At 34.4% G+C, this 14156-nt stretch overlaps 1 protein-coding gene across 1 annotated transcript in view; it reads left to right on the top strand.

Annotated features, from left to right (window-relative positions):
- LOC149078871 (corticotropin-releasing hormone receptor 1-like) overlaps positions 1-13194 on the top strand; it is a 99604-nt gene extending 86410 nt beyond the window's left edge. The window contains exons 6-11 of the mRNA XM_089241044.1: positions 3011-3167; positions 5286-5416; positions 6896-6981; positions 8840-8975; positions 9269-9310; positions 12635-13194. Coding sequence (XP_089097170.1) covers positions 3011-3167; positions 5286-5416; positions 6896-6981; positions 8840-8975; positions 9269-9310; positions 12635-12952 — 870 coding nt within the window. The 3' untranslated portion in view covers positions 12953-13194. The remainder of the gene's footprint in view (positions 1-3010; positions 3168-5285; positions 5417-6895; positions 6982-8839; positions 8976-9268; positions 9311-12634) is intronic.
- The last annotated feature ends 962 nt before the right edge of the window (positions 13195-14156 follow it).

Here is a 14156-nt window from a genome sequence, read left to right as displayed (position 1 = left end):
TGCATAATTAACATTTATTGCATTTTTCTTTCCGTAAAAATGCGTAATTTAAATACGAGCACCCTTTCACTCGACTGGATGTAGTGCGAGCAAAAAAAAAAAAGATTCTCATACTAAAAGCTGATTAGTTTTATGAAACGCAAATCGAAACAAGCATTAAATACGCACTGTTTGTATTGCATTTTTTTGACATCTCTTGTTTGTGACATCTACGAGAGAAATTTTGACGTTTGTTTTTATTTATTAAAAAAAAAGTCGGAGGTCATGATAAGCATTTTGGTGTAAATTTCACCTTTTTTTAATGTCGACTGGTTAATTTTTCAACAATATTTAAAAAAAAATTCGCTCACATGTATATAAATAAATAATTTTATTTATTTGATTGGAAATGCTTTTTCTAATAAGAAATTTTTTTTAACAAGTTTTTTAATCTTGACACAAACGTGTCAAAGTAGCCTTTGTTCTTCACAACCCCTCCGAAAGGCTCATTAAGTTGGGAAACGACGAATTAATTAAAAATTCAAGAAAGAAATTATTGAAAATTAATGAAATAAATTATTGAAAATTAATGAAATAAATTATTGAAAATTAATGAAAGAAATTATTGAAAATTAATGAAAGAAATTAATGAAAATTAATGAAAATTAATGAAAGAAATTATTGAAAATTAATGAAATAAATTATTGAAAATTAATGAAATAAATTATTGAAAATTAATGGAAGAAATGATCCTGGAAATTAAATAAAACTCAGAATACACGAAAAAAATGATGAATTTAGAAAACTTCCAATGATTTTGGGAACCTTGTTTGACCCATCCGTTAACACACACATCACTCGTTTGGTTTCCAAAAACCAAACATTTTACTATTTCGGAATACGTATTCAAAAATAATTTTTAGATTTGAAATAGACCCATAGTCACGAAATTGATTGTATCGTTGCTTTGGGTCACGGCTAAAAAAAAAAAAAAAAAAGATTAGGAACGCACTCACAACCGGTATGCACCAAACAATTAGAAACTCCATAGGGAAATGTTTACGAGGTGCATGCACGGCTAAGTAGTAATAATATTCTAATTTTCACATTTGCAACGAAACATGACCGGAGTGTGTCACTGTTACAATTAATGAAGAAATACTTACCACTATAATTGTCCATTCCCGGAAATTTCAAATTTAGGATCCCTTGACAGTGAAATATAAGTAACAAGGACATTTTGTTTGAAATTGGGGTTAATTAATGAATTCAACACATTTCCATAATTACCATATACTACAGTCTAATCATAATTTTCTAGTAGTGATAATTTCATCATGAGGAGTAGGAACTCGCGTACATTGGAGTGTTATTAGAACAGGTATCGGTTTACTTGATAATTAAATCGAATTTCATTGAATTATTCCCCCAATTTCATCCCCATTAGCAAAGTAATGTTTGATCTCACTGAACTAGATCCCTGTAGATGACGGTATCGAGATCATTATTGATCTAACGACATCAATTATCCGAAATTTCACCTTGGAAACGACCTCGAGTACGATACATCCGAAATATACCCACACTTTTTCAGTTGATTTCAGGACTTAAATAGAAGTTATCTTTGAAATGTGTGAATGTTTACGCTAGAAATGATTATTTGTATTCAATGGGTTCAGTTCAATTCTAATCAAAAAATACACTATTTGATATGATATGTCTTACTCATTCAATGATATCGAAAGGGGAAAAAATATCGATTATTTCCGTGATGACGATGAAATCAAACGTTATACATTTGCTTTTATTTTATCGCGTTGCGAGCGAACATATACTTATCGATTATAATAATAATGTATACTTGGAAATATTTCATTAATTATCTCGTGTGATTGTTTTTACGCAATTTATACTGTAAAGACCACACCTGCTCAAGCCATGGCCCACGTGCCAAATGTGGCCCTCGGAGCCATCTGTTGTGGCACGCGATCTCGAACCTAATTTTGTGGAAATGAAATAAGCGGATCGTTAAATTTCCAGATCATTTAAATTTCCCGCGGTGCTGTTTCACATCACTTAAGAGTACCGTGGCACATTTCCAGATCATTCAAGTAGCCCTCGGTGCACTTTCAGATCACTTGATTGGCTTGCGGCACATTTCTAAAACACTTGAGTGACACACGGTACACTTCAAAATCACTTACGTGGCTTTGCGGCACATTTCCAGAACATTTGAGTGACCCACGGTACACTTCCAAATCACTTTAGCGCATTTTCGGATAAATTCATTGACCTGCGGTACACTTTCAGGTCACTTAAGTGATCACTCCCTCTCTTAAAAGGTTGAGCACCCTCGCTGTGAACCAAGTTAATCACTATGTTTCAGTACTTTGGTAAAATCAGGAAGAAATTTCGAAATATAAAGTGAAAATTTATAATTCTGGAACGCGTTCTTTTAGAATATTTGAATAATAATAATAATAATATATTATTTTTATATATAGTTTTTTCTGAAATAATTTGTTTTCCAATAACTATGAGAGTATTAATCAATTTTTTTTCACAAATGATATCTCAGTTTCATGTGAAACATTTTCCAAATTTTATTTCACAAGAAAACATTTTTATGTTGTATCTTTTCGTTGCCATTCTCATGATGTTTATTCTATCAAATGACATCAATTATTTGTCCATTTTTATTTCTCCGTTATTTCCGCTACAGCAATGTATTTTTGTATTATTACAGTCGAATCCCGTTGTAACGAACTCCTACAGACCGGGAGTAATAATGAAATTTCGTTACAAAGAATTCCAGATTCTTATACTATTCCTATGTGGAAACTTATCTGGGAGGATTATAAAATTTTTCGTTGAAACGAGATTTTCGCTATAACGTTATTCGTTAAAACGGGATTTTGCTGTAACGGTATTCGTTGGAACGGGATTCGACTGTATTAATACTTTGTATTCTAGAGGGGGTGATAAATACCTCTAACTGTATCATAATGTACATTTCCTTTTCGATGCGTAGAACTGGCTGTGCAAAACTGTATTGACTCTGAAGATGTACTCTGCGATGACGTGCATATACTGGATGTTTGTTGAAGGACATCTCTTGCACAGCAGTATCACAGTTTCGGTGTTTCAGAATGACGCGCCGTTCAAGCTGTACTACGCTACTGGGTGGGGTAAGTACAGTGTAGATAAATGTACGCATACGGCTACACCAGTTTTCAGCCCGAAATACAGGGTGTCCCTTTAATTCGTGGATTTATTAAAAATTCAAGTAATTGCTGAGAAATTCGTTGCTACGACGAAATGGAATCTGCAAAAAAAGTTGTTCTCACGAAGGAAGATTTCCTTTTTTTGGACAGAAAAGAAATTGTCAAGTTTTTTTGCCGACAGTGGATGTTAACATTGGTGGATAAAACACTATTAGCTAAGTTGTTTTACCTCAGCCACGAATGGCCGCCTGAAGTTTTACGAATGTTTTGGACACAGGAGAGATTGAAGAAAGGCACAGGTCTAATCGCTGCCACCTGACTGATTTTACAGCGCCCTCTATCGACAAAAATTTTAACCAATTTTCTTTTTGTACCAAAAAAGGAACCCTTTCGCGCGCGCGCGTGTTTGTATGGGAATATCTTTCCTCTCTCTTCAATTTTTGTTAATTTTTCAACTGTTTACGAATTCATGACACACAAAAAACTTGTCAATTTCAACCACTTAACAATTTATCCCGAGAATGTAATATTTCTATACGAATAAATGATAAAATTTTGGCTAAAATGAGAATTCTTCCGAACATATTTTTTGTGGAGGGAGGGAGAAGTTTTAAATAAAAAAATTCGGCCAAATGCTTATTTTGTGGGGGGGGGGGGGTGTCTCAGAAGCAAAGTGATGCAAATGATCAAAACTAAGTTTCAAGAAAATCAACTTCAAATTTGTAACAGAAATTCTATGTAGTAGTCACAAACTAGTCGCCGCTAGAAAGCAGCCCTACTATACAGGGTGTCCTGCAAATGTGGCCTTTATCTCATCAACCGTCCCCCGAACTGGGATGTTGTCACTTCGCTAGAATATTAATAATAATATCACTGCAACGTATAAATAAAAAGGTTGAGAAAAACTCATCTTTCTCTGCTACGTAACCTAACAACATGTAAGCAACATAACGTGGAGAATCACGATTTCAAAAACTAGGAAATGACGAGAGCGATTCTTGGAATTTCTCCTCAAATTGTCTAAATTTTGTCTTTGGATTCAAAATAAATACTTATTTATTAATTTTTGCGTTTTTCTCATATAAAAGTGTGCTAGAGCACATTTGTGATACTTGATTGACTAAAATTTTTCTTCAAATTATTTTTAATCAATTTTACGTAGAATTTTAATGTGTTATATGAAGTGATATATCTGCTAAATAGCTCAACTAATCCTTTGAAGGGCAGACATTTTTCCAAAACCCATAGGAAAAAATGTAAACAAGTGCGCCCACAATGGAACCATCCTCCCCCCATTTAAAGAAGAATATTGATTTGATATATTTACTCCATCAGATGTTTTTATTTGAAAAATTCTCTCGTTCTCTCGTGACACCTTAAATAATCAACGTTACACCAACGCTTTGAGAACCACTGTATCAAGGTAATAGTGGTGAAGAAAGAAAACTCTTTTCAGATAGTCGCATCTAAAAAGGCGGCTAACTTTTTTTTTTTTTTTTCAAACCAAGCACAACTTAGGTCTATTGCCATAGCCAATTTACTACCTAGTGAGTTGTGCCGGAAGTGTAAGTGCGTGTACCTAACAGTCTGAGTGCGTATCTAGTGTTGTGTATGATTTTTCAGTGCTGCCATCTATATCTCAGAAGTGAAGTGAGTGATGTGAGGCGGCTAACTATTGCTCGCCTCAGGCGGCAGAATTTCTAGGACCGGCCCTGACGTAGAATGTAAAAAAACCTATAATTTGTCGTAAAAACTAATGGCTTTCATGAATTAAAAAAAAAAATTAATCAATGTTTGATCCCCTGAAATCCCGAAAATCAAAAGGGAAGACGGAATTCAGGAATCCGCCATTTTCACTTCAAAATGTGGAAGACAGATGGCAGTACCAGTATATAACACAAATAACTCTGACAACATAAATACTTTACGGCCACACATACACTCGAAACACATGTTCCGGCATATACCAGTTTGTTGGAAATTCCCCAGAGGAATTTTTTCGAGGTGCATTTACGGTTAAGTAGTAATAGCAGCATTTTTTTTTTTAATGTCATTGAAAATGTTATGCCTTCCTTCATATAGGTATACCTCTAGTTTGCGTGCTGACGTGGGCCCTATTGATGGACAACTACACCTACACGAAATGTTGGAAAGGATATGGCAAATCATCTTTCATCTGGCTCATCACGGGGCCCATGATACTGGCTTTAGTGGTAAAAGCATTTCTTTAATACTTTTGTGATAACCACAAAAACATCAGAAACTAATGATGGATAACACCCTAATAAAAAAAAAAGAATCGTTATCCACTGACGGGAAAATATTCACTACAATTATTAAACACTAGCTATGTAATACCCGGCGCTGCCCGAGCTTTCTTCAATTACTCGGGAGATTGAAAAGTGACAAACCATTATAAAGGCATGAACTATTATGCATTTATTATTATTATTTTACTCTTTTTTTTTTTTACTATATTTACTTTTATTATACATGATACTGGCAGCAATAAAGAAGTGACAAACCATTGTAAAAGCACGTCAAACGCATTGCTAGGGAACCACGGTAACCAAAGTAAACGTTCCGAAAGTGATTGTTGAGGAACAGAAATCTTTGCTGCCCGACAGGTTTTCGCCCATTTCGGGCATTTGCCCTGCTCTGATGAACTATGAAAGTAGCCTATCGTTCAAGTCGAGTCCCATTTGGTATATATGCAAAATTTGGTGACGATCGATCTAAAATTGTAGATTTGTATAGAGAGATCACACACAGAAAAACAATTTTATGTATATAGATATACAGGGTGCCCCGTAAATCATTGTGGCTCAAGTTTTTCTAGTGTTCATCTCATTAACCGTTCCTCCCAGTGGTATTGTTTTAATTTAAAAAATGCTCAAAATGTGTTAAGGAGTCACACATTACCAAATTCGATAGTGCAAATATAGTGTGTCACAAAATATAAAAAAATAGAAATCTTCATTTTTACACTATCTCTCTGTCCTCTAACTTTCAAATGGAAAGTTGTTTCCCGGTCTTTCTCTAAGGCCAACAAAAAAAATCCACGTTTCTAAGCGCAATATTCACTGCGATATTTTAACTCAAAAATCAGAAAAAAGTTGAGGACGAAAAGCATAAATGAGAGAAAGAAGCATTGTCCGTCACAGTCTGTGCTATTCTTCGCCAACTTCTCTCAGATTTTTGAATTCAAATATCTCAGCCAATATTGCACTTAGACACGTGGATTTTTTTGTTGGACTCAGGAGCGAAGGGGTAACAACTTTCTAATTGGAAATTAGAGAATAAGGAAAACCGTATAAAAATTTAGATGTTTTATATTATGACACACTGTATTTTCCCTCTCAAAACTGATACAGAGTGATTTCTGAACACATTTTGAGCATTTTTCGAACTGGAACCATACCTTTACGATGATCGGTTGATGGGATAAAATGCCGCATTAGCATTTCTAGAGCACCCTGTTTTTTTAATTAGTTAATATCATCAGCTGATTAACAGGGATTTTTATAAAAACCTTCAAAATGTGAATCAATCTATCCAATTAAAACGCTAATTATCATACACAATTGTTTCAATTAATGATTTCTCTTGGTTAAACTTAAGTTACAATATCTATTTTTTTTGTACTGAGTTGTTGCATTAATTAAGCACTAATATTTCATACATTTTACCAGATAAACACGATGTTTCTAGTGAATATCATTCGGATTTTAATAACGAAGCTGAAAATGAGCACGACGCTGGAACTCAAACAAATAAGGTAATAAATAAAGTATTTCTTTAATTCGCATTAATGAACTGAATTTGCATAATTAAAAAGTAATCAAGTGATTATAATTGACTGCAACGATGAAATTGATCTATAATACATATTATATATATATATAGGTTGTTATTTATTTTTTTAGAATTGATTTTTATATAAAAATGTCAAACTTATTTTTCTTTCCAAGAAACTAGTTCCCTTTGAAGTCACGGCGAAACAATTGAATTTGGACATTTGATGGCTTCGAGTCAGCAATCTCGAAAAAAAGAAGACATTTTTCTCTCGAAATTTCTTGTCAAAATCAATGAAATGTCGAGATTCAATTCCGTAATGTTGTAAAAAATTGTTACGCTTCTTGTGTTGCCTGGATATATAGATTGTTAGTTGCCGTATCGATGGAGGAAACTTGTCTTTAGGGAAGTCATTTTGACGTTACGTTGTTCAATAGAAGAAAATGACACATTTTCTACATCTATATTACACCGAAAACTTCAGACTTTGTTATAAACGGTTTTCACAGATGTATCAGGAGTGAGTGATGACACTTCGGAATCCTGTGCTTTCAAGATAATTTAAATATTTTCCTGTGAATAATTAGTGGATTATATGTTTTAAGAACAACGGAAATTCTTGCTGATGTTCGTATCTGCAGCTCTTTTTTGAGAAGTTGGGATAGAAATGAATATTTAACAAAATTTTATTAAAAAAAATTTTTTTTTGAAGATTAATAGGTGGCGTATTTTGATTTTGAATAGAAAAATCGACGTTTTTTTTCCTCACAAAAACGTGACAAACAACCTTTTCCATTCCTTAACTTCTTAATCCTTAAAAATGCATAGCTTTGCATATCATTTGCACATCATTTTTTAAACTCGAGCATATCACACGTATAAATTTGTAATTTCACGCATAATTTTCAAATGATGGAAAAAGGAAGCGTGATGTAATATTCGCACGCATTTATGTACTTTAATATTATTTTAAAAAAAAGTATATTTTAACTTTCTCCTTTAACCTTTATATTCAAAGAACAATCAACATTTAAAAAGAATGTGCAGTTTTGGGCAGAATTCAGATTAATAAATTTTTGAACATGCGGATTATACGCCACTGCGGAATGAAGAAGCAGTTGGGTGCAGTAGCCCAGGTCGATTAGATACTCGCCTAAAGTACCAAATGATGTTCAAAGGTGTCGCGAGTTCGATATCCGGTTCGTCCTTGTCAGAAAACTTTCCTGACACAGGGGTACAAAAGAAACGGCGAAATGACCACAGAAAAAATTGCTACCGCAAGAAGTCCCCTATCGAGGGGTTAGCGCACCAACCTCTCGATGAGTATAAAAAAACAAGCCTGCCGTTCGGAATCGGCAATAAATTGTAGGTCCCGGTTTAAAATTAGTCCCCGTGTGCAGAAAAACCGTGGTGCGACAAAAACTATCAAATGAAGTTCTTTTTTTTAAATTAGCGAAATTTGCATCTGCGGAATATACGCCACTGCGAATCATATGCAGGAAATTGCGATCTATAGTATTTAATTCACACGAACTGATCGCTAAAGTTCTGTTATGCGTCTTAGGTGGAATGGATTGGATCAATGATGAAAAAAAAAATTTTCTACTTTATTTCCTCGTCAGAAATCGTCATCATATTTTATTTCACCACTCTATTGCGATAATAGCTACCATTAGAAAGTGATGGTTTTTACATGTGTGATGAAATTGCAAAGTATATCATAAAAGAGAAAGTTTTTGAACTTGACGTTAATCTCCTGAAGAATTATAATTTGAAATTAATTAGGTTTTGAATATTTCATTAACGTTATAAGAAGTTAATAATTTTTTTATTTCATAAAGGAAAGCAATTAAAGCTACGGCACTTCTTTTCCCGCTGCTGGGAATCACACATTTGTTGTTCTGCATCAACCCAAGAGACGACGCCCACTTGGAACGAGCGTACATGATCACCAATGCCCTTCTTCAATCCTCACAGGTTAGATTGCACGACATTTTTGTACATTGGAAATATCGTAAGCATTAAGGAATCAGCTATCCGTTCTACAATGACAAATTTATATGTTTGTGTTTTCTAATTCTCTGAAATATCGTAAATTTCTTAAATAATAAATTTTGACGGATGGTCAGCGAAAGGCGATAAAGATTTATAAGAGAAAGATTTCAATACCATAAATAATATGCTATCCTTTGACACATTTAAGAGAAATAGGCGATTATTTATAAGTATATGAATTGATTGTAAATTAAAGCACTTTATTTTATCCGCAGGGATTGTTCGTGGCTCTACTCTACTGTTTTTTGAATTCCGAGGTATGTGTGACGGTGGAGAAAATCATTTAAATTGTTATTTTTTTTTCAATTGAATTCGTCAATACAAATGCACTAGTGATGCCAGTACCAATCGATAACAAAGAGGATTGACTTACTATTCATTAAGGTTTATAAAAGAAACATTTTTACGCTAAGTTCATCGTTATTAGGTTTGATATATCGTATAATACGGTAAATAATTTACAATATACCGTATTATAGTTGCGTATTGTTTCTAAATATAGTAGAATCTCTCGATCATGGACATCCATGGGATCAAAAATTCTGTCCGCTAATGGGAAGGTGGAATATACGATGGGGGCCTCATTTATACGACGTTTGGCTTCGGTCGCAATGGTTTTTATGCATTTTAATGTTAAAATGTATACGTCACTGTGTAAAAGGGATACACCGGTGTTATGCATAATCAGCATTCGTTTCGATGAAGAAAGTTTGATTAGATTTCACTGCATTCATCAATCTTACCGGCGATTATGCATAATTCGCAAATATCGTTGGAAAGTATGATAAATACAGAAAAAACTATAACCTTTCTTTCTCTTCATTAAAGCAATTAATTATTTTTACCAAAACATGATACGTGCACTACACATATTTTGCAATAAAAATCAAATTAAAGTAAGTGTGAAGAAGAGAAAAAATGTTTTATAACATTGAGTCTTATAACGAGCTTCGGATTAAACATAATATTAGTTGAATACGATAAATACTCGGTTTATGATCAAGAATTAATAAATTAGAGTTTGCCTGATTTTACTGTCCGCTATCCAGTGTCCGCTAACGGGAAGTAGAATACAATAAATCTCTGTTTCACGGTAACGGAAATCAGAAAAGTTTCCGTTAACGGGGTGTGTTCTTTAGGGGAGGTTCCACTGTAGTAGCTATTATAAGTATAGGAAAATTTTTAACGAGAGGGTTTATAAAACATAACTTATGCATGATATAGCCGAAAGTTGATATAATAAAATATATCAAATCTAGTGATTAAAGAACAACGAAGATCTGTTTGTATCTAATTATTTCTACCTTATCATCTAAAATGAATTTGATAATTAAGGGGATATGTCCTTGCGATATATCCCGACGAATTCATTTCATAATTGCTTTAAACCATTAGCATATATATAATATCAAACTTCTTCTACCATCTATCGACGAGTCTGATATAGACGAGCCAAAAGCAAGAGATTCTTATTTGTAATCGTAATTCTGTGGTGTTTGGTCAGAACATGATATCTCCAAAAAATAGCTTTTTGATCTAAAAGTAAGTCTTGCTAATTATAACTAATTAGAAGTGAGATAAATTCACAAATACGCGCGTACGGCTAAACAACATGCTGATGTATGATATTTTCATTTGCATTTGTGTGCATGCTTTATTTTTGGTTTTTTAAATGGCAATGAAAATGCTTATATCTCAAAAATGTGATTTTGGAGTTGTCATGTTCTGACAAAACACCACAGAATTTTTAATCTCAGCAAGTTTTCTTTCAGAGAATTTTTTTCCAATGATACCATCTGAACAAGAAAAACACCATCCACATCATTTATTTAATAAATGAAAATAATAAATTTTCTTCTCTTTTGATGCTTCAACTTCACATCATGGAATATTTTTTGGGAAAAATCAAATGGTAAATTCTGAGGATCTGGGAATTCATTTAATCTAATTAACATTAAAAAAAGCAAACTTTCGACTCATCACAAAATTAGAGACCAAAAATGGACTTAAACTGCAATTAACCAGGTTTTGCGGAATATATAATTAATGGGAATCCTGCTCTCCCTCTTTCTCAAACCTTTTGATGTCGAACTTGCACCGAAAGCGTGATTGAAGTACTTTAAATTGAATTAATCCGGCTCCATTCGCATTCAATTTCGATCCCTTATCGGGTAACGATTCAAAATATGTATACGCGATGTTCTCAAAACAGGCGATGAATTTCGTGCATCGTTTGTATTTCAAAGGGAATAAGTTAATTGCTGAGTCAAAAGAATTAATGACGGCTGAACATTAGTATTCACAAAATTGAATTCCGTTGATTTGGTCGGACGGCGACATAAATTTGAATACATCCAAAGCGTATTCCTCCATTCGGAAACATGAAATACATAAAACGGGAGAGAATGCGAACACACACGGGCCAAGTTTGCGAATTCTGCGATCCGGTGCGAGAACCGAGGTCTAATATCTGAAGCAGGGGTGCATAACGTCTTATTCGTAAAGATGTTTACGAACTTTATAACAGATTTAAATATTCTGTCTGAATTCAGTTCAGATTGTCATGACTGAGACATTTGTGCAGATTTCTGTGAATTTTGTTCTTAGTTTTTATCGTTTTATTGCTGCAAACGGTGGATATTTTAATACAAATACAAGCACAAAGACCACACAACAGACAAATTGCCCAATATTTTGAAAACATTTAATTTTTGTTCTCGGACTATTACTACTTAACCGTACATGCACCTCGTACGCATTCCTTTACGAAATTTCTAACAAATCGGCACATGCCCGAATGTATATTCTAAGTGTATGTGTGGCACTAACAAATACAAATACAAGGCCACAACAGGCAAAATACCTAAAGTGAAGATGAAAACGCTTGAATTTTCATGTTATGTCACTATCATGTAAATCTGCCTGCTTTCGGCTTGCGCACGCGCACACACACACACACACACACGCACACACATACGTTTTCAAACTGCATCGCGGAAAATGTAACTACTTTTGTAATTCTCTCTCTCTCTCTGTAGCACAATAATTTTCAGAAAAAAAGTAAAAATTATTTACTTTTCCCCTATAGAAAGGTTTTTCCTAAAAGTAAACTACTTACTTTTTCCCCCAAGCACAATTCCCGTCAATATCGCGGCACCCTGTGTATCAATCCGTTTTTACGGCCAGTATTTGTCTCCCACTAATCTGTCTGTTATCTTCGCACTCTTGCCCAAGTTAGGCCCTACCCAAACGTTTTTAACACGAAAGTCAGACTAAATCTTCTATTTTTGACTATAGCTCTAGGTTCTCGTAGCTTCTTGTCTTTATGAGGAAATTCTGACAACGGTCATATTGACTTCATATATAAAAGACAGATGGTAGCACCATTTGAACACGAAACACGCATAACTCTGGCAGCATAAATATGTTAGAACTACACATATACTCAGAGCGCACGTCAGTCTTCATAACGTAATGCAGTATGCGCATTGTATGGCAATTTTTTTTTGTGGGGACAATCTTTTTAACGCATAGAAATAACACATATCAATTATAAACATATAACAATCTCCATATTCCAGGTCCAGTCCGTGCTGATGAGCTGGTACGCACGATTTTCAGTACGCAAGCAACCGAACCGTTCTTTCAAGAACAAGTCCAGATTCCTGGGATCGTTCTCGAACACCACGTCTGTGTCTCATCATCACCATCCCTCGAAAAATGGCAACGGTTGCAGGAACAGCATCAACGACAACAACAACAAGCCGAACCGATCGCAAATGAGGAAAGTGTCGATGCACCTCATAGCGACGGTCGTCGAAGAACCTCTGCAAACTCCCGAGGTGACCAACGACGAGAGGACCGAGTTCTTCGTCAAAGAGACGTCCTTCATCGATTGAATTCACCTCAATATCGATCGGACTCTTATTAACGTGATGGTGGACTCTTGAATTCATTTTGGTTGAGTCGTACATACGCACATTGATCGTGTCCGTTGAGCGAAGTCTCATCGCACGCGAGATTCGTCTCTCTCTCTTCACAGACGTTGTTTTTCTGTAGAATAAACATCTGTACGAAAATTAAGACATTGTTCATGAATACTTTATCATGTAATAGTACATAAAACTCAATGTAAAAAATTCTCTGTGTGTGTTCTCGTAATTGTTTTCTTTAGTAAATAAATCCAACGCATGACTCGATTAGGGCTGAGCTGAATTGAATCGAGATTGGCACGAAGGATCATATATTCGCATATATTTTTTGGCCATTCTACCGGTCTTATCCAGCGGGCACCCTATGGAAAAGGGCATAAGGTTATAACCAAGTGCAGTTAAGCGAGTCTTAAGGCCTGACTATATCAGGGTTGCCAGACTTCGAAAGTTCAGAAAATAAAAAGATTAAAAGGATAAATGGCTGCTACCAAATCAAAATATCCATAATCATGCGCGTCAGATGTAAGGTTTGTAGATAGTTGCTTCACTCCGTTTGTGAAAGATGGCGCCAGCTTCAATAACTAGATTTTCATAACTAATTTTAGGGCTAGAGGTTTTTTTTTTTCTTTTTTTTGTACAAGAAACTATATTTCTGTGCCTTTGAAAGTGATAGCGCAGGGATCTCTTAACCCCTGGCCTGTTTTGTCCGTACGTTGCCACATCTATTCTATTTTAATACGGAATTAGTTGTATAGATGGCGATACTTGTCCACTAAATGGTAGTTTGCACTATATATATATATATATATATATATATGTACATAAAGGTAGTTTTTTTCTATATGCGCAACCGTAAATGTAACCCCTGTTAGACGCTCAGCAGGAAGAAAAGGCAATTTCTCCAAGGAAAACATTATTTGCAGTAAAAAAAGTTGTTCTAAATGCTTAAAATTATTAAAAAAATGTCAATTTTACAATAACATTTTTCTACGCACAAATGTAAAATGCAATAAAAAAAATGGAAATTTTTTTTGGATCGCGAATTCGAGGAAAAAATAAAACTCTTAGGGGGTTAAAGGGCCACGTGGCCCTTTAAGCTTTTTGCAGTGGCCCAAAAAGGCCTCATAAGTTATAGCATTGATAGAAGCGTTAGAAAAAAACTTAAGTTTTT

Source organism: Pholcus phalangioides, unplaced genomic scaffold (assembly GCF_987345545.1).
Source record: "Pholcus phalangioides strain wild (caught in Gottingen) unplaced genomic scaffold, Ppha-v1.0 ptg000013l_1, whole genome shotgun sequence".
In the NCBI taxonomy this organism is placed as follows: Eukaryota; Metazoa; Arthropoda; class Arachnida; order Araneae; family Pholcidae; genus Pholcus; species Pholcus phalangioides.
This window is presented reverse-complemented; position numbering and strand designations above follow the sequence as displayed.